Source organism: Hydra vulgaris, chromosome 12 (assembly GCF_038396675.1).
Source record: "Hydra vulgaris chromosome 12, alternate assembly HydraT2T_AEP".
Lineage (NCBI taxonomy): Eukaryota > Metazoa > Cnidaria > Hydrozoa > Anthoathecata > Hydridae > Hydra > Hydra vulgaris.
The window spans coordinates 82,240,234-82,265,293 of NC_088931.1; the positions used below are offsets into that span (position 1 = coordinate 82,240,234).

General features: G+C 25.7%; 1 protein-coding gene and 1 long non-coding RNA gene across 2 annotated transcripts in view; one reads left to right on the forward strand and one right to left on the reverse strand.

Moving 5' to 3' along the window:
* Positions 1-8,527: 8,527 nt before the first annotated feature.
* LOC105844031 (somatostatin receptor type 5) lies at positions 8,528-11,005 on the reverse strand. The gene has a single exon (XM_065814673.1). It carries the CDS (start codon positions 10,533-10,535, stop codon positions 9,312-9,314), a length of 1,224 nt encoding a protein of 407 aa, XP_065670745.1. The 5' UTR covers positions 10,536-11,005; the 3' UTR covers positions 8,528-9,311.
* Positions 11,006-11,283: 278 nt separating this feature from the next.
* LOC136089066 (uncharacterized) overlaps positions 11,284-25,060 on the forward strand; it is a 38,068-nt gene continuing 24,291 nt past the window's right edge. Inside the window, exons 1-2 of the long non-coding RNA XR_010642764.1 lie at positions 11,284-11,956; positions 23,586-23,626. This is a non-coding gene — a long non-coding RNA (uncharacterized LOC136089066). The remainder of the gene's footprint in view (positions 11,957-23,585; positions 23,627-25,060) is intronic.

Here is a 25,060-nt window from a genome sequence, read left to right on the forward strand (position 1 = left end):
GCTTAAAAAACCTTTATGAAAAGCACTAAAAAGTGCAACGGCTGCTATAACCAAGCAAACTGGTTTACTAGAACCTACTTCTAGTGCAGCCTAAACTTTATTATATATATATATATATATCATCCCCATGGACATGAATGAACGCATTATTTTAATTTCAACTGGACCAAATTGAATAAAAAACTGCTCTATCAAAACCAAAAAAATTAATAATTATATTTTTACTTCCTAAATTCTTTGAATGATCTGATAGAGCTTTTAAAATACTTAAGTTCTATGAAGCAATTGGCCCTGATAATATCAATAGAAATACTGTTATAAAAGTATTTATTAATACAATGTTATAAAAAAGTATTGCTTTAAAATTTTTCAAATGTTCAATTCATCAAGAAATTTTTCCTGACCAACTCGAAGTTAAGTTTCGCCAATATTTAAAGGAGGAGACTTGTTTAAACTCAGTAATTATCATCCAATTTGCATTCACTATATTTTTCCAGAAATTATAAAAGCTCCTTATAATGAAATTTTGAATTATCTTTCTCAAAATAATATACTACATAAAATATATACAATACAAAATATTATACCATATAAAAACCAATATGGGTTAAAAAAAACTCAAATAGCAAAATATATTTTATTTATTTAAAAAATCTAAATTTAAATTTAGCATTTTCAACGATATATCTAAACCTTTCTATGATTGATCATAAAATCCTTTTCAAAAAACCTAAGTATTATGGAATTACTAACTAAAATTTTACTTAAACTAAAAAAATATTTTGCTCTTTTCACCAATCATCTTGATTAAAATTTTCACTAATCATCTTGATTAAAATTTTCACCAATCAGCTTGATTAAAATTTTCACCAATCATCTTGATTAAAATTTTCACCAATCATCTTGATTAAAATTTTCACCAATCATCTTGATTAAAATTTTCACCAATCATCTTGATTAAAATTTTCATCAATCATTTTGATTAAACTTATCGTATATAACATCAGTAGCTCCTCAAGGGTCTTTCTTCAATTAACGTTCTATCTTTTAAGTCAAGCAGACTTAGGAGGCAGAATGTTAGTTGAAGAGATAATAGCTCGTCGTACGGACTTCTGGATCACATATATCAAACAACTAAATCCAGCGCCTGTTCAAATATATTCAGCACACTAAATAGTTTTGAATTAAATCTTTTTTTTAACATTTTAATTATGAAAAGTGAAAAGTTCTACAACATTTGTTTTATTAAGTTTTCTTAAACTTCTTAATAGGTTGTAATAACAGACACAATATTCTCAATAAAAATGACAAGCGAAATATTTTAAAATTTTAAAATAAAACAACTGTTAAAATTTAGATTTTTCAAAATTTAAATAATATTTAAAGTCCTTTTCAGGTATCATAATTCATTTTCAACAACTTTTTTGAAAAAAACTTTTTTTCTTTTTATTTATTCTTGAAAAAATCTTAATATGTTGTAATATGCTTTCAGTCATTAATATTTTAAACACAATAATTTGTTAATTTTTTAGACAAACAATATACAGTGAAAAAATATACTGTGAAACAATATGCAGTGAAACAATATGCAAAACAACAATGAAATTAAAAACCACTTAAAATCAACAAAGTGATTAAAAAAAAAAACATTTCACTAAGTTTAAATTTGGATTTAATTTGATTTAGCGCAACCATTTTTGGTTGAAACTCTTTTCCCCGCATTTATAGTCATAATACTTATTTTTTCTTTGTTTGTTTTTCCCAGGCTCTATTTGCCGTAATTTTTGTCAATTTATCCTTACATCCTTGTTTGAAATTTCTAAAGTTTTTTAATGTACAACTTAAAAATTCGTTCTTGTCAACACCAATTTTAAACTATCTTTAAAAATATCTTTGATTTTAAATAAATTTTTGTTATAACTTTAAAGCAGTAACTAAACAGGAGAGTTTCGAAACACCTAAAACTAAAAACACCTCAAAAATTTTCATGGTACGTGCCTGTTAATTACACTAAAATTTAAGACATAGATAATACTATAATTAAACCCGTCATTTTAAAAAAGGTACGAACTGCATGTTTTTCAATACCGCTTTTTTGTGCCATTTTGTTTATTGCAGCGTTTTACATTATTGCCTGCGAAAAAGTCACAACTTCATATGCAACAAGCGAGCTTTTAAAGCAAACAAATATTTAAATCTAAATATAATATTTAAATTTTAAATCTACTTATAAATGACACGAACCTTTTCTTATGCCCCTTTCATATTATTTCCTTTTGAAACAAAAAGCTACTGTCAGATGTTTCATGTTATATATGTGACCCAACTTTACTTGTTACATAAATAGAAAATTGCAAGCTAACCGAAATAATATAAATTTTAAAAAAAAGTGTCCGGTAGAAAGAATATTTATTAACATAATAAGTTTATGAAAGCCAAAACTGCTGATACAAAATTGCTGGAAAATTTCATAAAAACCACAAAGTCAATGATGTGACAAACGGTGTTAATTGCAGGGTTTTTTTTTTAATTTCTTCTCATTGTTTTGTTCATTTACTCACAGTATTTTACTATCTGTTACCAGAGGCGGTTCTACAAATAAAATTAGGGGGGGGGGGGAGGAATACTAAAAAGTACCGACTGCTTCTTAAAAAAAAAAAAAACAAAGGTCCTCAAAACTAAAATTTACTTAACTGAATTGGGTCAAATACCCAACTAGCTGACTAAAATCGTAAAAAAAACCAACTAAAACTTGAAAATCACCTTCTTCAAGGGTTGGGGTGGGGGTGGGTGGGTGGAGCTAACCCCTCCTAAAATCGCCTCTGTCTTACATTATTATCTCAAGATAATCTTTATTGATTTTTTTTATATAAAGATATAATATAAAATTTATATCTGAAAATGTTGAGCATTGCACTACAGTTTGTCAATAATTTGATTGTAAAAATGCCCAAGTCGCATATTTATTTATTTTATGAATATCATACTGAGGCTGAGAGCCAACAACATCATGTAATGAGTTAAAATGTTCTTACTTTCCTGAAATCTAATGTGTAAAACAAATGTGTCCGTTCGTCCAATAAATCTTTTGGTTTTATTTTTAGATCTTTTATATACACACTAAAAAATTATGCTGTTATTTTATATACAGCATTTGGAAACGATATAACGGCATAATATGCTGTTATATTTTTATAAACAAGTTTGTATTTATTCAATTAAAATCTAAACTAACCATTAATATTGACTATATATGTTGAATATGTTGGCAAAACATGTACATGCTTCTTCGATAAAACTATACTGTGGGTAAAGGTGCTTAAACTCAGCAATTATTAAACATGGAGACTGTGACGATCGATGTAAATATATACAGTGGGCGGCCAAATTATTTGTTACAGTTTGTTTTTTCACAAAAAAAAACAATTAAATATGAGTTTTAAATGAATAAATTTGCTTCTACTCTTACATTGTTTGAGATTTTAATATCAATAATAGTTTTCTATATTTTTTTTATAAGTTGTAACATTTATAAATAGTTATGGCATTTTTTAGAATTGGTAAGCTAGAATATGCAAAAGCATGCGAAATGCGCCTTTTTACATATTTATGGCAAAATCCAAACCACTCCCAAAGAAAAACTGCAAATTTAGTTAAAGTTTCTGTGATGACAGTAAGCAGAATTAAAAGTAAACTTGATTAAAAAATACCTGTACAAAGTGCCAGAAGTGGAAAATGTGGTAGACCACGCATCACTACCCAGAGAGATGAAGTGGTAATTCGTAAACTTTGTGTTAAAAGCCGAAGAAAAAGTACAAAAGCTGTTACTAAAATTATACAAGAAGCCGGTATCAATATTTCCTACAGAACTTCAAAACGTCGAATAGCAGAACTAGGGTTGTAAAGATGGTAAAACACCCTTTAATAGTGATGGTGTGGTCAGTTGTAAGTGGTAAGGGCAGTGGCCTTCTTTATATAGTTGAAGGGATGCTAAACAAGTATAAATATAAAAATGTATTAGCTACTAAATTAATTCCTCAGTTACATGATTAATTTCCTTATCCATCTAAATGCATCTTTATCCATGATTCTGTAATGTGTGTATGTATTTAGCTATAAAGAACTTTTTTACAAAATTAGACTTTTACAAAATGTATATACACGGCTCGGACAAGAAGAAGACAAATTCAGTCTTATCGCCAAGCTCAATATCCCAAGCCCAATGTCATAAAGCTAAATCAGTGACAAGATATTTAATGTCACTGTTATACCATGGCCTGGCAATTCTCCCAACTCAAACCCAATAGAGAACTTCTGGGAACTTTTAAAGCGGAAAATTGGGCATGAAACTGTAACCAACAAAAAAAATCTCATAGAGGCACTAAATAATGCCTGGTATTATGATTAGGAATTAAAAACAAATGTAAAGAATTGCATCCAAAGTATGTCAAAAAAGATACAAGCAGTAATTGATGCAAAAGGCGGCCCAACCAAATACTAAAAAACATTTTGTATTATGATTTTTCTTAAATAAATGCTTAAAAATATTTATATATTTTAGATATTTTAATTTTTGCAAATGTAAGTAATTTGGCCGCTCACTGTAAATATATATATATATATATATATATATATATATATATATATATATATATATATATATATATATATATATATATATATATATATATATATATATATATATATATATATATATATATATATATATATATATATATATATTAGTAGAAAATCACTTAACAAAATTTTTTTCCATTTTCACTAATTTCCACTAATTTATTAAATATATCTGAATTCAAAATCAAGCTTTTTAATTATTTGTTAAAAAAATGCAATTAAATAATTCTATATATATTAATATTGAAATTCTTTATTATATATAACATGAAATTCTGTGATCCTTCAGCTTTTAATTTAGCGTGATCTTTCAGCTTTTAATTTGATATTTTAAACATTTTGAAGTTCTCTACTTATCCATCTACATCTAATTCCTCTGGTTTTCTACCTGCCATTTTTAAACTTTTTAAATAAATTTTTCGTTCTAATATTATTAATATAAGTACAAATATTTTGGCATTCTTTATTTATCTATCTATCTATTTATCTCTTTTTATTCAACCATTCATTACTTCGTACTAAAATTTTAAGATCAACAATAAATAAACAATTATTAAAAAAAACCCGTCGTTCTAATAGTATTTGTTCATTATTTATATATGTTTGAAATTACATTGTTACTATATGTTGCGGATTTTTTCTTTTTATATTAATAATTTAAGTTTCTTAATAATTAGGAAAGTATTAAAAATTGTCTAACGTGATTTTAATTTGAAATATTTTTTAGCGCAGAGAAACTTTATACAGTTTTTATTTCTATTAATTTTCTAGATAAAATGAATAAAAATAAAATTGTTTGGTTTAGTTACCTTAGTTGCTTAAGTTGCTTTATTTGATTTAGTTGATTTAATTGCTTTGGTTTTGTTCTGATCCTCATCGAAACGCCAGTAATATTAGACATGATTTTGAGGACTTTCATGAATTTGAAATATTTTTAAGCGCAGAGAAACTTTATACAGTTTTTATTTCTATTAATTTTCTAGATAAAATGAATAAAAAATAAGTTGTTTGGTTTAGTTGCCTTAGTTGCTTAAGTTGCTTTATTTGATTTAGTTGATTTAATTGCTTTGGTTTTGTTCTGATCCTCATCGAAACGCCAGTAATATTAGACATGACTTTGAGGAGAGGCTTATTATTTAATCACTGCACAAATTATGTTTACACATCAGCATTATTGTTTTTTTTTCCATTCTGAGGCCTTACATTGTTGTACGCATACTTTTTATTTTGTAATCTATTTTTACAAGTTTTTGTCTGGTTATATATTTATTTTATATCTTCGTTCGTTTTAGTGTTTATATTTAAACAATTTGAATTTAACAATTTAATTAATTTAAACAATTTAAATTGCTTAAATTAACAAGTTAAATTAAACAAGATCTTTTAAGTTCAGAAACATCTTATAACTCTAACAATGATTCATATATTTTAGAATTTATATTTATGATATTTATATATGTATATCTTTACTGCCAATCTGTGATTGTTGACTTCTAAATACTTTGTAGATGTAAAACAAACATGTATACATAAAAAAGAAAAAAAATACTTTAAAATTCATTTCTGAAGTTCTTATTTGGCATGATGTACTGAACGGAATAAACAACGGAAACAAAATGAAGCACCTAAAACATATTTAAAAGTGTAAATATATACTTGACGATCTGTCAACTGAAAGAGCCAGGAAGAAAAAAATGTTATTTAACAAAGTTGAATTAAACCAAGTTCCTATTGTAAATTCCAGATCAAATTTCAAGATTAATATTTTTGATGTTCCCGATGCAGTCCAAGATAAAGCCTCTAAGTTCATACCTCATCTCAGGCCCTTAAAGTATTGTCAAAGACTAACCACTATAAATATTCGATCGTTAGAGAATAGACGGCCTAGAGGTGACCTCATTCAAATCTTCAATATATACCACAGCCTCAACAATTTTGAGCTTCAGTGACCAAACCACTTAGCTGTATCGTTAAGTGTGCAGGGACATGCAAAAAGCCTCCAAAGGCAGTGTCATTGAATTTAACGCTAAACAGTTGCTAACTCTGCCCAACGAAAAGTTTTCTTCACCAATCGCGTTGTACCTGACTGGAGTTTACTCTTAAATTCCATCATATCTGCTGCATCGTTGAACAACTTTAAAAGACAACTAGTTTTTTAAAGTTGTTCAACGTTTTTTTAAAGTTTTTTACAAGAAAAAAAGACTGACAGTTATCAAAGCGGAGCTTCGTTAGTTGTCCTTGAAAATGCTTGGGCACGGGATCTAAAAAAGACGTTTATTAAACGTCTTTTGAACGTTCAAAAAGCGACTTTTTTAAGTCCTGTGCCCACTGGGTAACAAATGAATTTAATGATAAATACCAGAAGTTAGTATGAGTTTAGTTTTTTTTTCAATTGGGAATAACGGTTTGTTCTTCTATTAGAGTGACTGTTCCTTTAAGAAATTTGAAGTTATTATATCTTTGCTTCCGGGTTTTTTTGTATAAATATACACCTTACAAAAATATACCATTTTAAATAATTAATATTTTAATATAAAAGTATAAAACTCACAAACTGCTGTTAGGGCAACTTTTGCCCAATTAACACCATAAGGATAAAAATTTCATTCATTTAAGCCATATGTTTTTCTTGGGCCTTTTTTAAATAAGAATCAGGGCGGCAAAAAAAAATTTGCCGCCCTAATATTAATTAATACAAACACTATTGGGTTACTGTTTCTTGATTAAGTTTAATAATCTGTCCGTTTCTTCTTGATTAAATACATAAAAACACATATAAATATGTAAATTAATTGATATATTTAATTCAATGCCTAAAATCTAATAGCTTGTTTAAAGTTTGTGGCATTGTGTGTTAAACATATTTTTCAACAACAATTTTACTGTAAACTTAAAAATACAGTTTTAAATCACTCCAGTTAAGTGGATATACTGGCTACCCGCCATTTATATTTCACATAAAAAATAAAGTTAAAAATAACCATACAACAACCCTAATATAATATAAATTATATCAAACTATAAAATAAATTATATCAAATTATGTCAATATAAATTGCATCAAACTATGAATACTCGCTTAAGTTTTTTATACGTCGATTTATTGACTTCAGATTACGCAACCAAAAGTTAGCTTTGGCGTATTTATTAAAATTACACTATTGCATATTTTGCATATTTATCAAAATTAAACAATGATAAATAACATAGTATTGATAAATTTTACTTCCGAATTTCAAAAAAAAAAGTGTTAACTGTAGTTTTTGTAAAAATTGTTTTTTTTTATTTTATATTAGAGGTCTTGAATATCAATGATAATTAAAGAACTTCTCCTTTTTTTTAATAAGATATGAAAATTTTAAAAAAAAAAAAAATTTTCATGAGCTTTTAATCAATTTTTATTAAATACATTTGAATATATATATATATATATATATATATATATATATATATATATATATATATATATATATATATATATATATATATATATATATATATATATACATATATATATATATATATATATATATATATATATATATATATATATATTATTTACCCGTTAAATTTTTAGTTTCCCTTTCTATTTTTCTATCTGACTTAAAAATGGGTATTTTGAAATTTAGTTGGTTTATTTAACAAACTTTTTTATAGGATGAGTAAATATTTTTATGTTAAAATATCCTTCCTAATAACAAAATTTTAATTACGAAAAATCGTTTTCATTATGTTTACGAAATATATAAAACTGATTAAAGGTGGTGCACTTCCTTGGTTATATCCTCTAAAATTCAAAACAAATTCTTACTTAGTTAAACAAGAAATTTTAAGACTACATAATTAATGATTGAGGGACGGGTTTGAAAAAGTCATAACAGGATATCCATATGTTTAAACCTATTTCGTTTTTAAAAAAATATTTGTCTTTTCTTTACAATTTCATTCTAAAAAAAAAAGAGTACATATATAAAAAATAAAAACAAATGACCAAGCAAACTCAAATTTTCTTTAACAAAAAAAATATTTTATCACGATCCGGTAAATCATTATTAATATTTATAAAACCTCAGTACACTGTAATGCTCATGCAAAAGAAAAGAAAAAAAAACATTGTTTAAACCTCAAAAACAATTTTAAAGTTTTATACAACTGTAAACTTTATCAAAGAGATATAAAAAAATATGCAAAATATATTAGGGGGTGTTGAACATTTCTTTCAAATGACAAAAAGTTTTGCCGTTAAATTTTTTAATGATGTCAGGTGAAAACAAACAAAAAATCTTCAAAGTAACTGTTTAAGAACTAAAAATAAATAAAAACCAGCTAGAAAAACAGCGTTAAGGCTTCAAAATAAAATTAAAATATCACAAAATGCGCGTAGGTTGAACTTTTTGAGGAGAAGAGGTCTGTTTTTAAAAAGCTGTTTTTGAATAAGTTTTTTCTTCATTCCAAGTTCTAATTTTTTGTACTGTATTGAGTTTGCTAATTGCCTAAAATAAGCTAATAAAATTTGCGTAGAAATCACTTTTTACTTCGACTGCGCATCCAATTACAAAGATTATCCACTGCATTGGACAACCATTCCATTCATTCGCCAGGAATGAATTTAGTAAACTTTGACTGAATTAAAATGTTGCCAAGTCTTTTTTTTTTTTTTTTTGCAAAGTTTATTATAAATTATTTTCATCGTACTCTTTAGTCATCATTGACGTCATTGTTGATGTAAGTCGCTCACTCTCTTGATAATTAAACCACTTTGAAATTTTCAAAATTAAAAGTGACTTAACGGTTTCTCTCAAGGAGCGCGTTAGTATTAAATAAACAATTGGATTTGTACTTGAAACAATAAAGGGTAAAGTGTTTATAAACCAGTTAGCAATTCCTTCAATTTTAATGCTCCCTGCTTCAAATACATGAACAAACGTAAAAAAACCCCAGCAGCAGAGAAAAGGCAAAACTATAACCGCAATATTTAAAGATATTTTTAATTCTTTGAAGCGATTCTGATGCAAGTTTTTATAAATTTTTTTTTGCATATTCTTGTTTTCGTTTATCCTCGGACACATTACGGATGAGAGGGTTTTTAATCGTTTTTTCTCTTGCTTTAATTGCTGGTACGCGTTGTAAAGAACTAGTACGTAACAAAATAAAACAACAGTCATTGGTACAAAAAGTAATGTCACTTTACACAAAATTATAAAAACGTTTTCGTATGTTTTAGATTTTATGTTTATCCGTATAACAGATAAAACAAAGTGAGCTACACTTATAGCCCATACAAAAAGCGTTGAACACCTTGCTCGGTAGGAAGTAATATACTTTGAATAGCTTAAAGGAAGCGAGACAGCAATTGCTCTTTCAACGCTGATTGTGCTTATCTGGAGTAAAGATACTGCCGCAAAAAAAATATTGAATGATGGTATCAAAAATAAATAGACTCTGCCTGGAGTGCTTTTGCTGCAATGATTATAAACCACATAACAAATAAACATTAATATAACACCTATATCCCCAATTGCTAGACTGCACAAAAAATAGCCAGTTGGTCTCGGTAAACATCGGTGACGTAAAACAGCGTAAAGAATTAAAGAGTTTGCCACCAGCCCGAGGGGCAAACATATCGATAGTAGTAGATATGTGTACAAGCTGTATTCTCTAAAATCAAAAGATTTAGGACATTTAAGACTAATTGGGTTATTTACGTATGACTTTATAAAATCGACGCAGAGTTTGGTTAAACTTGCATTCAAACAACAAAACCCGTTGAAAAAGTTTTCGGCAGAAGTTACATTCGGATTAAAGGTGTTTAAGGTGTGACAAAAAACCAAAATATCTGAAGCATCCTTTTCATCTTTAAAATGATCTTTTAAGGAGGTGCAATTTGAATGAACCATTTCGTACACAAGTAGATTATTAAACTAAAATCAAATTCTCGCTTTTGTTGTTAAAAATAAAATGAAACATATGTCAACCAGCTAAATTATAGTAAGCAATACGTAGGAAGAAAGGTTGCTTGTTTGTTGGAAATTCTTTTAAAACTATTTTGTCTTTTGTTATGATAACTATTGTTAATCGGAATAAAAGGCGGCAATAAAGCTCAAAATAAAAATAAGTTCATATCTCTAATCATCGTCATTTTAATTAAAATTTTGAAGTAACTACTTGGCGACAAAGAAAAGAAATAAAAAAACTCGAGAGCAAAGTTTTTATAAGATATAAATGACTTACAAAAAAGTAAGCAGCGCCAATGTATTTTTAAAGATTTTCTTTTTAAAATGATGATAAAAATAAATTTTCTTTTAACAAAAATCTTTTAACAAATATCTCTTAGATCGTTTCGTGCGTACAAAAATTTGAAATATTTAAGCTGTTTAATTGGTTTTTAATTCTCTCTTAATATTTTACAGATTAAAATGTTTTACAAATATATTTGTCAAGAAAATATCTTTTAAGTCAATCAAATCTTTGACGTTTAGATGTTTGATGATGGCGTTTACACAAATAAAATTAAAAATATATATATATATATATATATATATATATATATATATATATATATATATATATATATATATATATATATATATATATATAATTTAAGTTTATTCACTAATTTCAAAATTTATATGTAATTTAAGTTTATTATACATCAAGTTCTAAGTTACATGAATTTTAAAGCCGTTAATTGTTTCAAACGCAGGGCTTTTTGTTATATCCATTTCTTGTTGTTTATATTGGTTAGATCCGAATCTTTGATTTTGTGTGGTTTAAATAAATAATTTGAAAACATTATACCAGAAGCATATTAGAGCATATTAAAAGCCCGCCTAAGATTCTCCAATGATAACTTTTAATGATTAAAAACAAACCAATTATTTCTTTACCATCTGTTATCCACGTATGGCTTTTTTTCAAAAATTTGAAAAAATACTAAAGTGTCAAGCAAAAATATAAAGTTATATTTAATGTGAAATAATACCTGTTTAAAACATTACTAATGTATAATGAAAATAAATCAACACGACATTTGGTATAGAAGCATTATAACAGTCAAAAAAATAAAAGCAGGAGTTAAAAAAGGCGGGGCTGGTGGAGATTTTAAATTACATCTACCGCTGAGTGGCAAGCTGACCAATTGATGTAAATGAAAACTATTGCAACACCTTTTTAAATAGAACCATATGTGGTGTGTTGTATTACCATGGCAACATAAAAAAGGTTCGCTACTCAGTCAGGATGGCTTAATTTAAATTACTTACGTTATTATTTATTAATTGGCACGCAACGTTCTTTGTTTTTGGAATTAATTTCTGTTGTAAGTATATTTTTAATAGCTTAGTATGTATAAAATATTTATATTAAAAAATTTTATGAAGAAATATATGAATTAGTTATTACTTTTTTGATCTTTTGTTTTTACAGTATTAAAATCATTTTTTATTTTAAATTTCTATTTATTGTACAGCGTAATTTATCATCCTAAACGAAAAAATAGTATGTAAATGTTGATTTGGATTCACACATTTTCACAATTTTAATAGGTAAACAACAACAAATACGTAATGGTTTAAAAAATCATTTTTTAACCACTGTGTATTTAATATTTAATATTTGAGTTGTTTTGACTGAAATAAATATTATGAGACAATGACGTTGACTTTAAATGAAACTAAAAATAATTTAATTATAGATTTTATCATAATAGAAGTATTAAAAAATTCTTAACTTATATTGTATGAAAATAAGTATATAATAAATTATCAATGCTTTACGAAGCTTTTTAACGATTGGTAAAATCAAGGTCTATGAGCATATAAAAAGAACCTATACACAGGGTTCAGAGACCTTGGGCTCTAGGCTTAAGATTTATAGAATTATAAAATGGGAGCTTATCTTAATTCCAGGTATTGAATTCTGAATCATTATCTCAAAACATCAAAATGATCACGTTTCTGAAACGCCTTTCAAAACTGATTAAAACTAAAATAAACTGTGATAAGTATTTAAAAATTTTTCTTGCCCTTTGCAAACCCCCTCTTGCATATCCGTCTTTTGTTATGTCTTTGAATAACCGTCTTGCCTTCTTGATCAGTTTTACCACTAACACATAAGATTTAACGACAAATACTTTGGTGGAGTGCTGTGAAATATTAACAACAAATGCTTGGGTGAAGTGCTGTAAAATATTAATAAATGAAACCAATATTAAAACTTTGTCATATTTTTTTAGGGCAAAAATTGTTTTGTTTTTAATATATTACAAAACAGATTTTCATAAGAAGAAATTTCATAAAGAAGTTTCGTAAAGAAATTTTAAAAGTTTAAAAACTTTATAAAGAAATTTTTTTAAACATTTTTGAATATCAGCTTTTGTAATAAAATTAAAAGTAAAATATTTTAGTTAAAAACGATGTGGTGTAAGAATCCATCACGTGCAAGCTGCTGACAAGTTTTTGTGTTTTTAAACTTCTTTATGAAATTTCTTTTAAAAATCAATTTTTTTAGTCCTGTTAAAAAAATTGATTTTTTTAGCAGGACTAAAAAAAGCTAATAGGTTGGCTAACTGTCTTTTAAACATACCAATAAAACATGGCGATAAAAACTATGTATGGCGATAAAATAACTTGTTTTTTAAAGATTTCAATAAAACATGACGATAAAACTGACTTTCTTTTACACATGGCGATAGAACAAGGCGATAAGACATGACGATAAAACTAATTGTCTTTTAAACATGAAAAACTAGAAAAGAAGTATAATTAACATAATAAGTGAAAATACAAAAACGACAAGCTAGCAACTGGATAAAGTTTGAAAGATATGTTACAACGGTCAAAAATGAACCTGCTTGAATCAAAGATAATGAAAAGAAACAAAAACTTGAATTTTTGCGAATTTTTGCGAGATGAGATGATGATAAAGCGTAATTTATTTTCTTTTGACAGAGGGAAATGGAATAATAAAAGAAGAAGAAGAAGAAGAAGAAGAAGAAGAAGAAGAAAAAGAAGAAGAAGAAGAAGAAGAAGAAGAAGAAAAAGAAGAAGAAGAAGAAGAAGAAGAAGAAGAAGAAGAAGAAAAAGAAGAAGAAGAAGAAGAAGAAGAAGAAGAAGAAGAAGAAGAAGAAGAAGAAGAAGAAGAAAAAGAAGAAGAAGAAGAAGAAGAAGAAGAAAAAGAAAAAGAAGAAGAAGAAGAAGAAGAAGAAGAAGAAGAAGAAGAAGAAGAAGAAGAAGAAGAAGAAGAAGAAGAAGAAGAAGAAGAAGAAGAAGAAGAAGAAGAAGAAGAAGAAGAAGAAGAAGAAGAAGAAGAAGAAGAAGAAGAAGAAGAAGAAAACGAAAGCATTGGACATTGTTGAATGTAAACCTAAATTCTTTAACTTATGAAGGAAAAAACATCAAAAATAAAAACAAAAACAAAAACTTTGAATAATTTTATCAGAATCACTCAAAATCACTAAAAAATAAAAAATTTTATAGTTAAAAAAAATTACCGAAAAACAGATTGGTATAAAAAAGGTATTTAAAGATTTCACTTAATAACTCGAACAATCAAAATTTGAGGATGTTTTTTCATCTTTAAAATAAATAAATTACCGGTTCTGCTGGAATATATAAAACTTTGTATGTGTAAAATATTAAAAGTATTTAATATAATTGTATTAAATATTTTTTAAAACAACAACAAAAAAACGTTACAAAAAACCTTGTTTTATATTTTAAGAAAATTTAAAAAAATTATTAAGAAACTATTTAAAACTTTTATAAAATGAAGGAATATTTTTTTATTGAAGTCTGGTCAATCTATAAAGAAAAGAATAGTGCTAACTAATCTCAAAATATAGACTTATATCTGGGTTATCAAAAATATTTGAACGTGTTATGTTTAAAGAAATTAATTTGGTTTTAAGAAAAGATTTCACCAGAGCATGCAATTATCGAGTTGACCAATTAATCAACACGTTTGAAAAAAAAAATCCACAAAATAAAAAAATAATTTAACCTAGCGCCAGTGCATAATACATTACATCTATTAAAAGCCCATTGCTTCCAAGTTGAACAAACAGTACAGTTTGTTCCAACTCTTTTTTGCACACCCCACATAGCCACATTTCAGTATTTTCAACATCTTGATTTATAATGCATAACTTTTGTTGTATTCATGTTTACTTTGATTGAGAGTTTGAGTGAGAAGTAAACGGACTTTAGCTTATATTTCATCTTTTCCACATTAAAATTTTAGCTGTAATTTTTTTCAGATTTTGGAATCAAACATAAATTATCTGCATAGAATAGCTCCCGTTGTAAACTAACACTAAACTTTATACAAAAAGCAAGGGCTAAGCACATAATCCGGATTTTCACCAACCTTTACTTTAAAAGTTTTTCTATCTATTGTTTTGTTGTTGTGGCATTTTCGTTATAACTTTCACCACAATAGCTATAATAACTATTACCATTTTAGTTGGAATAATTATTACTATTTTAGTTGGAATAATTATTACCATTTTAGTTGGAATAATTATTACCATTTTAGTTGGAATAATTATTACCATTTTAGTTGGAATAATTAATACCATTTTAGTTGGAATAATTAATACCATTTTAGTTGGAATAATTAATACCATTTTAGTTGGAATAATTATTACCATTTTAGTTGGAATAATTATTACCAGCAATTTTTTAAAATCTAAATATTTTGAAACTCATAATATCTCTCATGGTAATTGTCAAAAAAAAAATTTAAATGCTTTTCGCATATCCTTTTTCCTTTTTTTAAAAATATTTTCTTATTTTTGGTAAACAATAAATATTGCATACGTTGTTCTTTTTTCTTGCCTAAAATCAAATTGTATGTTATTAATAAATAGACCGTTTCTTATTTTATTTGCAATTACTTTTTCTAAGTTTTTCATGATGTCTTTAAACGATTTTTATACTACAATATGATCTACATTCCAGTGACATTTGTCATCCAACCTTTCTTCTAACCGTTATTAATTCTCCTTGCATGATTAGTTGCATTGCGAATAGTCATGCAAGTAATGCAATATTTGCACTGTGTATTGCAACAATGAAACCACTATTTTTAGATTTCAAAGAGCTAGCAGATTTGCTGATACAATGATTTTGACATTGGCTCATATATTACAATCAGATCAAGCATATGCAAGCATATAATATCCATCGCATTACATATGCAATAAATAAACAACTTGCAAATTATATATTGAATAACGATAATAAAGTAAGTTATATGATTAATCTACCTCAATTAGCAAAAAATCTGCTTTGTCTATTTGCTTGCAAGTGAACTAGAATTAAATATAAGTATAAAATGTTAAAATAGTATTTATTTCGACCTTTTTGAATGAGTAAACTTTTGATAACAATATTTTTCACCAGGTTTGAATTGCTAGCTCCTCTTGATTAAAATACTCCACGTAAGAATAGACTCTGAGCAGGTGAGGACAGACTCTGAGCACGTGAGGATAGACTCTGATCCCTCAATTTGACATTCTAATATAAATTTTGATAGATCGGTGGAGTTTGGTCTTACTTTCACACGGAAAAAAAACATACTTATAGGTTTTTAGTCTTAAAAAAACATGCTTATAGCCATTCAAACTTAGTGGTAAATATTGTAACTTATGCTTGACAGAAAAATACCACATTATTACATCCCCATTGAATTTGTTTAATAAACAAAACGAACAACGTCAAAATGCCGCCATGAAAACAAACTTTAAATTAAAAATTTTAATGACATCAAAGCGGACGATCCATGAGTATTTTTAGTATATATTTTTATGTTATGTTTTTTACGGTTATAACATCTGACGATCGCTACTGCGTACAACTTATGTTATCTATATCTGTGTTAATATTATTAATATCTAAATTAATTAAGTTATGTTATGTATATCTAACATCATTTTTTTCTCTTTACGTTTGTCGTAAAGTGCATACTATATTTAACAAAAATAAAACAAAAAACAAAGGAGATCATAATGATCTTATCATCAGAACCTTTACAATTTTAAAAACAAAAGAATAAGACAAAAGAGTAAAAAAACAAAAAACAAAAATTAAACATAAATCGTACAATAAAAAACTTCAATAAATATTTATATAGTTAGTCAGCAAAATGGGACCTTTATGAACCTTCAGTAACCAAATTAAAACCTTTTTATAGATTCAGCCGGCAAAAAAAGAGAGTTAAAAAACCTTTTTTTAGTTTTGTTGGCAAAAAACCGTAAATCAATCGCTTAACTTCTTAAACATTTCTTAACTTCTATTTTATGGACTATATGTCTTCTATCATTGCTGGTGAACAAAAGTGTTTTTAATATAAGATACAAATAATATAACAAATTATTGTAAATACAAAATAAAGGATTTAAAAAAATTTAAATGTCTAGTCTTTTTTTTTTTTTTTAATTTTTTTGCTTACATAAAAGTCAATATATTTATTTATTCTGTTTTTATATTGACATCAAACTTAATGTTGTTGATAATTGTATGTGCTATAAATGAGTTGATGTTGTTCAATAAAAATAGATCACTAAATTCTTTTGGTGCTAGTTTGATGTTGTTATTGCAACGCTAATTAATTATATTGCTGAAAAAAAACTTAAATGACTGTTCATCATGTTTGTTAGGCACTTTGAAACTTAAAAAGTTTTGATTTCGTATTTGATGTCATCAAGGTTAATAAAATCAAATTGTTTGAATAAGTTCATTGGTTTCTTGTAAAAAAAAATAGTTTTATTAAATATAATTGATGATGAAAACTTTGTAGGTTATATGATTTAAGTTATTGATTGGTTTTAAATTAAATTGTTTTCAATATTAATTTTGAGTAGTAAAAATAAAATCATATAGAATGCATTGCTAAGGTTTTGTATTTCTTTTTTCGTGTAGTAAATTATAAGACTTGCGCAGTAATCTAAGTTAGGTAGAATGAATGTTTTGAAGAATTGTAAACGAACATTGAAGGTCAAAGCAAATATATTTTATGTGTTTGGTAAAATGTAATTTACTCTTTATAATGGCACCAAGCAAAAAAATGTTATTAACAATTTCAATTTTGATCTTATCACTTAATATTATTGATGTTGGCAACATTATTTTAGATGTATGCTTATTTGTTAAAATCATTGTTGTAGTTTAAGCATAGTATCACTCGATAAAACTAATAAATGCTGTTATTAGATGGTTTATATAGGTATCACTTGTCATAAGTGTTGTGTCATCTGCAAATAATTTTGGTTCCAATAATGCCAGATATTCAGGTAGATCATAGATGTAAATCAAAAAAAAAGAGATCCTAAATTGAAACCATATGGTATATCGACATTAACTTGTTCTTTGTTAAAATATGCATCTTTAATTTTGTAAAAAAAAATTTTATTATAAAAATAGTTATTTTAACATCAGATGAAAAATTAATAAAGCAGCCGTAGCGCGGTGGTAGTGCACTTGCCTCAGAAACAAAGGATCCGCAATTTGAACCCCACTTCTGGGCAAGTCTTGCGACCTCGGTTAGGAAGGAGGCGCACAGTGGGAAAAAAACAAGTTTTTTGTACCAAAAGTATTTTTGTAGTTTTTTTTATTAGACTAGCTATATTTATATATAAAATGCATAAATAAAGTAACAAACATGTAATTATATAATATAAAAAAAATATTAAAAAAATCAAACTTTGGTGAAATATACGAAATATTTTTATTGGACAAAACTTTTATAAGAGTCAACAAAACTTTTCAATGTTTTGTCGATATACCACATGGTTTCAATTTAGGACCTCTTTTTTTTTGATTTACATCTACGATCTACCTGAATATCTGGCATTATTGGAACCAAAATTATTTGCAGATGACACAACACTTATGACAAGTGATACCTATATAAACCATCTAATAACAGCATTTATTAGTTTTATCGAGTGATACTATGCTAAAACTACAACAATAATTTGTCATAAAATAACTTTTTCAGATTTATATTTACAGAAATTATATATTATAACAGTAATGAAAGATTTTGTTGGTAATCTTCGTATATAAAACATCTTTTTTACATTTTCAGTATTTCTCATCAACTGACCAGTAACCGAAGACTAATCTTTTGTTATAACTTTTTTTATTAAAAAGTAGCAAACTATTTATGATGCATGGCTATTTACATGCATTTAGCATGAGATTTACATAATCAAATGTTTGGAGGATAGTATAGTAAAGGTTAGAATCCAAAAAAATATCGAAAACTGTCTGTTTTCAATCCATAAAAACTAATGATTAAATTGTTTTTAAAAGTCTGAACGAAAAAAACATTGTTAATTAAAATAATATATTTTAAAATGAAAGTCAATAATGTCAATTTAAAACAATAGAAGCGTAAGAAATATAAAAAATGATATATAAAAAATGCAAAATACCGCTAAAAATTGATATATAAAAAATGCAAAATACCGTTTTGGAACATATGTCAAATTAACGTGTAAATAACCGCATAAAATAACGCCTAAATTAATATTTAATGTTTTTTTAACTAGATATTTCCACTAATGAACATGTGTTCAACATTATGACAAATTTTCACCGTGCAATGCCCACATTTTGGTATTTTGGCACACTCTGCCCCACTGTGAGGCGTGAACTTCCAATTAAATGCTCATACGCGGCGCTCTGTGATAAGAACGTAAGGACTTCTTAGGGCACCTAAACAAAATTAAAAAAAAAAAAATAGTGTTTTAGCTTCAAAATTAGTAATTTGGAATCTACTAAGTCAAAAGGAAGAAAATACCGGGTCCGAGTCCGAGAATTTTAAAAGAATGGAATCAAAGCTTGTGAAAATTCTAGCGCTGAATTGTTTTTACAAAACGACACCGATTATTTTGCGCTAATTAAGTTTGCCCTAATGTATTAAGTTTCTTTTTAATAAACAACTATATTCGAGGTCACAAATTTAAATTACGCAAACTAAAATGTAAATTCGATGTCCGTAAATATTCTTTCTCTCTCAAGGTTGGTAATATTTGGAATAACTTGCCGTCTGACGTCGTTAATTTCAAAAACATAAAGAGTTTATTTATAAAAAATTAAAATTAACTCATTAACTTCGAAAAATTCTCTTGAGAAAAAGTTCTCTCACACAATATGAAGAAGCTATTCGAATATCCGAATAAATCAGTTTCCTTTTTGTAATATATTCTGATTATTTTTCAAAAATATATTATAAATGTTATTTTTAAATGTTATTTTTGTTCACATTTTTCATAAATTTAGCATTAAAGTTTTTGGTATTAGGCCGTGTTTTTACGTAAAAATTAAGTGTTTGTAAATATTGATTTCATAGATAATCATCAATTGCATGTTTATCATTAGTGTTTTTGTATGTTCATATTTGTTATTCTTATTTATAAGTGTACTTGTATGTTTTTGTTAAGAAAATATTTCTTTAAGTTTTGTTGGTTGAGTACTAGCCAATGTAATATTAGAATAATAAATGAAAGCCAAAATGTATTAGTTCCAGACCTTCTAAAGTTATATTTGGACGAACTTATTATGCCAAAAAATATAAGTATCAGACTTTCTGAAGTTATATTTGGACAAATGTATTAAGCCAAAAATATTAGTTTTAGACTTTTTGTAGTTATATTTGGACGAATTTCATTGTATTAAGCCAAAATATATTAGTTTCAGGTTTTCTAAAGTTATATTTAAATGAATTTAAATGTATTAAACCAAAATATATTAGATTTAGACTTTCTGACATCAAACCAATTGTTTAACTAATTTTTGATTAAATATATTTTATGTAGCGAAACCAAGATAAACGTTTAGCAATCAGTATACCTAAGAATTTTACCGTATGGAATCATTTTTCGCAATTTGTTGTGTCATTTAAAATTACTCGATCTTATTTTAAATAATTCAAAAAGATTTTCTTTTTATAACTTTTAATGAAATAAAGTGCATTTTTTTTTTTACCCACTGAGTGAGAGTCATAAACATTGAGTGAGAGCCATGAACTATTCATTGACATTCGTTGAATCGAAATTCTTATCAAAGTATGTTGTTTGATGTCACTGTTTAAAATTAAGTTTAGCCATGCTGATGCATTAACAATCTGATTAAAATTAGTTTAAAATAGGAGCGGACCAAGAAATGGCCCGTGCGAAGGTTCAAACATTTTGTTTGTTTAAAAAATTAAATAAATGAACTTTTTATCTACTTATAAAAGTTTTCAACTGACACTGTAATAGGGGAAAGGCGCCTATGATGGCATAGCGCCTATGATGGCATACCGGTCATATTTCCATTAAAATTGGTTTTGGTAAAAAAATGATTAAATCTACATGACTATACTGACTTTACATTAGTTTTAGTGAAAAAACGTCCCTTGTGCACAAGTATTGTTTTTATAATCAACAAAAATCGATTTTGGGATGTGCTGTTGTAGTTTTATTTCCTTCATATATTTAAGATTGTGATTTTACTATTAACTGTGCAGAAATGAAATTTTCATGCATTTTATATTCAAGTTTTGTGCATTTAATGGAATAGTTACTTTAATTTTATCTTTTGAACAAAGCAGACACAGCTTGTTTTAATGAAAATGATGACTTTTACCCATGATGGCATACTGACGAGTTGGGGGTGTTGAAATATCGAAGAGTTAAGAAAACCTTTTTTTTTATAAGAAAAACTTATTTTTAAATAGAGTTAGAAGAAAGCGATGCTCCAAAATTTTTTTTTTCGTCCAAAAAATACGTAAAACGCAATATATCCTATGCGCATGCGCAAAATTTTACAATGCTGGTGTGTAGCATGAAATGGTAAATTAGGATGGTTTCGAGTAATTTCTGGCTTTTCTGAGGGAAGACTCTAAGGTTAAATGAAATCATTAAGTTACCCTCGATCCTAACTAGCCCCATCCTCCCCTATGCCATCATAGGAGCAGTGGTTGCCTATGATGGCATACTTGTGCTTTTTTTTGCAATAAGAATAACTTATAAAAAAAAAAAACCGGTGAAAACTCTCAGAGTAATTATTGTTCTAGATGTAACAAGGAATGTATCCATATCAAAACTTTTATTATTGGTCTTCAGGATACTGAATAATGAAGCTTCAAAGTTAAGTATGCCATCATAGGCGCCTTTCCCCTATTTTATTTTTTCTGGAAGAATAATATGATCTACCTTTTCAATTGCTTTTGATTTTGTTGTTAAAAAAAAAAACTTATAGAAAGCTAATTTTTTTTAAATCTTCAATAATTTGATCCATTATTTTAGTTACTGTGTGTTATGTTAAATTTTTTTTTTTTGGGAGCTAAACTATTTTGTGTAACAAAAAATGTTATGTAAAATGGTTATAGATTCTATAACAAATTAAATGTTCAACAAATTTTTGAAAAAACAAAATGTACTAATATATGTCTATAGGTAGACATATCTGATTTGGGCATTAAAGAAAATCCGTTCGTTTACTGAGAGTTTTACAATATGGAGATCAAAGGTCTGCAAAAGTTATTTTTGTTTCAAATAACTTTATTACTAGAAACGTACCCGAAATCAGGTGATTTATTCCATTAAAAAAAAAAATGGTATCCTGCAATATAGCGCTATTTCAGGATAAATTTGAAATGAACTTGACGTGGTCATGATTTTTTTAGCAAGTTTAGGGCCAACATTTGGAGAATGTTAATTAAATTATTTCGAGTCTTTTAAATTTTTGATTAATAAAAAATGTCTCTTTTTTATATTTATTCTTTAAAGTATAATAATTAAATGAGTTTTTTTTTCATTCTGTAAATTACATGTCATATTATTTTTACAGCAAATTTATTTTTCTTTTCATTATATCTTTAATTACGTATCATATTAATTTTACAGTAAGTTTGTTTTTCTTTCTATTATATCGTTAATACTTACGGTATTATTTTTACTGCATATTTAATTTTCTTTCCATCATATCTTTAATTACATACCATATTACTTTTACAACAAGTTTGTTTTTCATCCCATTATATCGTTAATTACTTACCGTATTATTTTTACAGAAAATTAGTTTTTTTCCATCGTTGAGGTAGTTTTTAGTAAAAGCAATAATATTCTCTTGAAAAAATATTTTCTTATATTCTTCTTCTTTATTATTTAACTTCACTTTGTTTAAATTATTGTTAAGTGTTAAATTATTGTTAAGTGCTTATTTTTTATTAAATTATTAAATTTAATTTAAGTTAAATTTTATTTAAATTAAATTTAAATTAAATTTTATTTAAATTAAATTTAAATTAAATTTTATTTAAATTAAATTTTATTTAAATTAAATTTTATTTAAATTAAATTTTATTTAAATTAAATTTTATTTAAATTCAATTTTATTAAATTATTAAATTATTAAATTTAATTTAAGTTAAATTTTATTTAAATTAAATTTAAATTAAATTTTATTTAAATTAAATTTTATTTAAATTAAATTTTATTTAAATTAAATTTTATTTAAATTAAATTTTATTAAATTATTAAATTATTAAATTTAATTTAAGTTAAATTTTATTTAAATTAAATTTTATTTAAATTAATTTTTATTTAAATTAAATTTTATTTAAATTAAATTTTATTTAAATTAAATTTTATTTAAATTAAATTTTATTTAAATTAAATTTTATTTAAATTAAATTTTATTTAAATTAAATTTTATTTAAATTAAATTTTATTTAAATTAGATTTTATTTAAATTAAATTTTATTAAATTATTAAATTATTAAATTTAAAAATATTTTCTTATATTCTTCTTCTTTATTATTTAACTTCACTTTTTTAGAATTATTGTTAAGTGTTAAATTATTGTTAAGTTCTTATTTTTTGAACATTTTGTAAGCGTTTTATCCATACTAGGATTTAGTAATATGTATATATTTTTAATTGTTATTTTATACAGGCACGTATTTTTTGTTACTTTGGTTCGTTAGTTTATAACTGGTAAGATGTTATATTTAATTTGCATATCAAAAAAAATTTTAGACATTTTTGATAAGTCACAGCGTTTAAATTTGTGCCACTGGGAACTAATAAACTTATTTTTTTCTTTATTTAATTTTAAGAATTTTTATAAATTCTGCTAATAATCTTTATTATTTGGTTAGTATTGCGTTCCAAAAATTTTTTTCTAATTTCTCGTGGTTGACTAATTAATTAAACATTTCGTAACATGAATTTGAATCAAGTGCATTTCTTTGCATAATTTCTAAAAGAGATGTGACGTCAAAAATGTATATTGTATTGCTCCCAAATTCTTAAAACTTTTTAATTTTGATTTATATTTCTAATATTTATATGAAATAAAGAAAAAGAATTGGTTCCTTTGTATTCATAACGGTCAAAATGCGTTTTATTTTTTTAAAATTACTTTAGCTTTTTGAAAAACATTTGTGTTATTTGTTAAAATGTCTTCAAAAGATCCAAATTTAAATTTTAAAAATCTTTTTCGAAAGCTTTATGTAAATCGATTTATGAATAAAATAAATAGAAAAGATATATTAATAAATTATTAAGGTTGAGGAATTAAAATTTTGCATGCATTCAGAGTTTTTTGATGGAATAATAAATTTGCATCATTACAACAGGTTCTTTACAACTTCATTACTTTCATTTTCTTGGTTCCATTTCGAGTTCTAGAAACATTGGCTGAATAATGATAACTCAACCAAGTTTTAACATATTTTTTAAGATCCAATTTTTCACGTGGCGTTTTAATAATATTGTCAATTAACTAAAAATACGCATGACTGAAAGATAAGCTTTTTTTTTCTCTCAGAAATATTATTCATTAAAGAAAATTCTCGTTCTATTTTAACTTTACTTTAATTAGTAGTGCTTTTTTTTTTTATTTATTGCAATAGTTCTTTTCCTGATTTAAAATTTTTACATAATTTCTGCAATCGTTTATAGGAACTTGGTAAAGAATAACATGAGTTAGATATTTGAATTTCTTTAACTACCTATGTCTTTTAAATTCACTTTCTTCCAGTAAATTAAATATTTCTGTTTTGGTTTTACTTATTCAATTTAGATCATTCTTATATGAAAACTTTGAAATTTAAAAGATTTCTTAAAGAATATCAGTTGTGCTAAATCTGTCATAAAGTATTTGTTTACATAGGGTTTGCCAAACCAGTATACATTAATTCTGTAAACAATTAATCTTTGATCTTCATAATCTCAATTCACAAATCTTTAGATATCTTTTGCAAAAGTATTTATTTATATTTGATTGGTGAAAACAAACTAAAGACGTTAGTTTAAACGATGCCAAGTTATTATTTAAGAAATGTTTTGTATTATTCTTCTAACATTACAATACAGAGCATCGTGCTTGCTCAATCGTAACAAAATTCAATCAAACTTTCTTTTGAT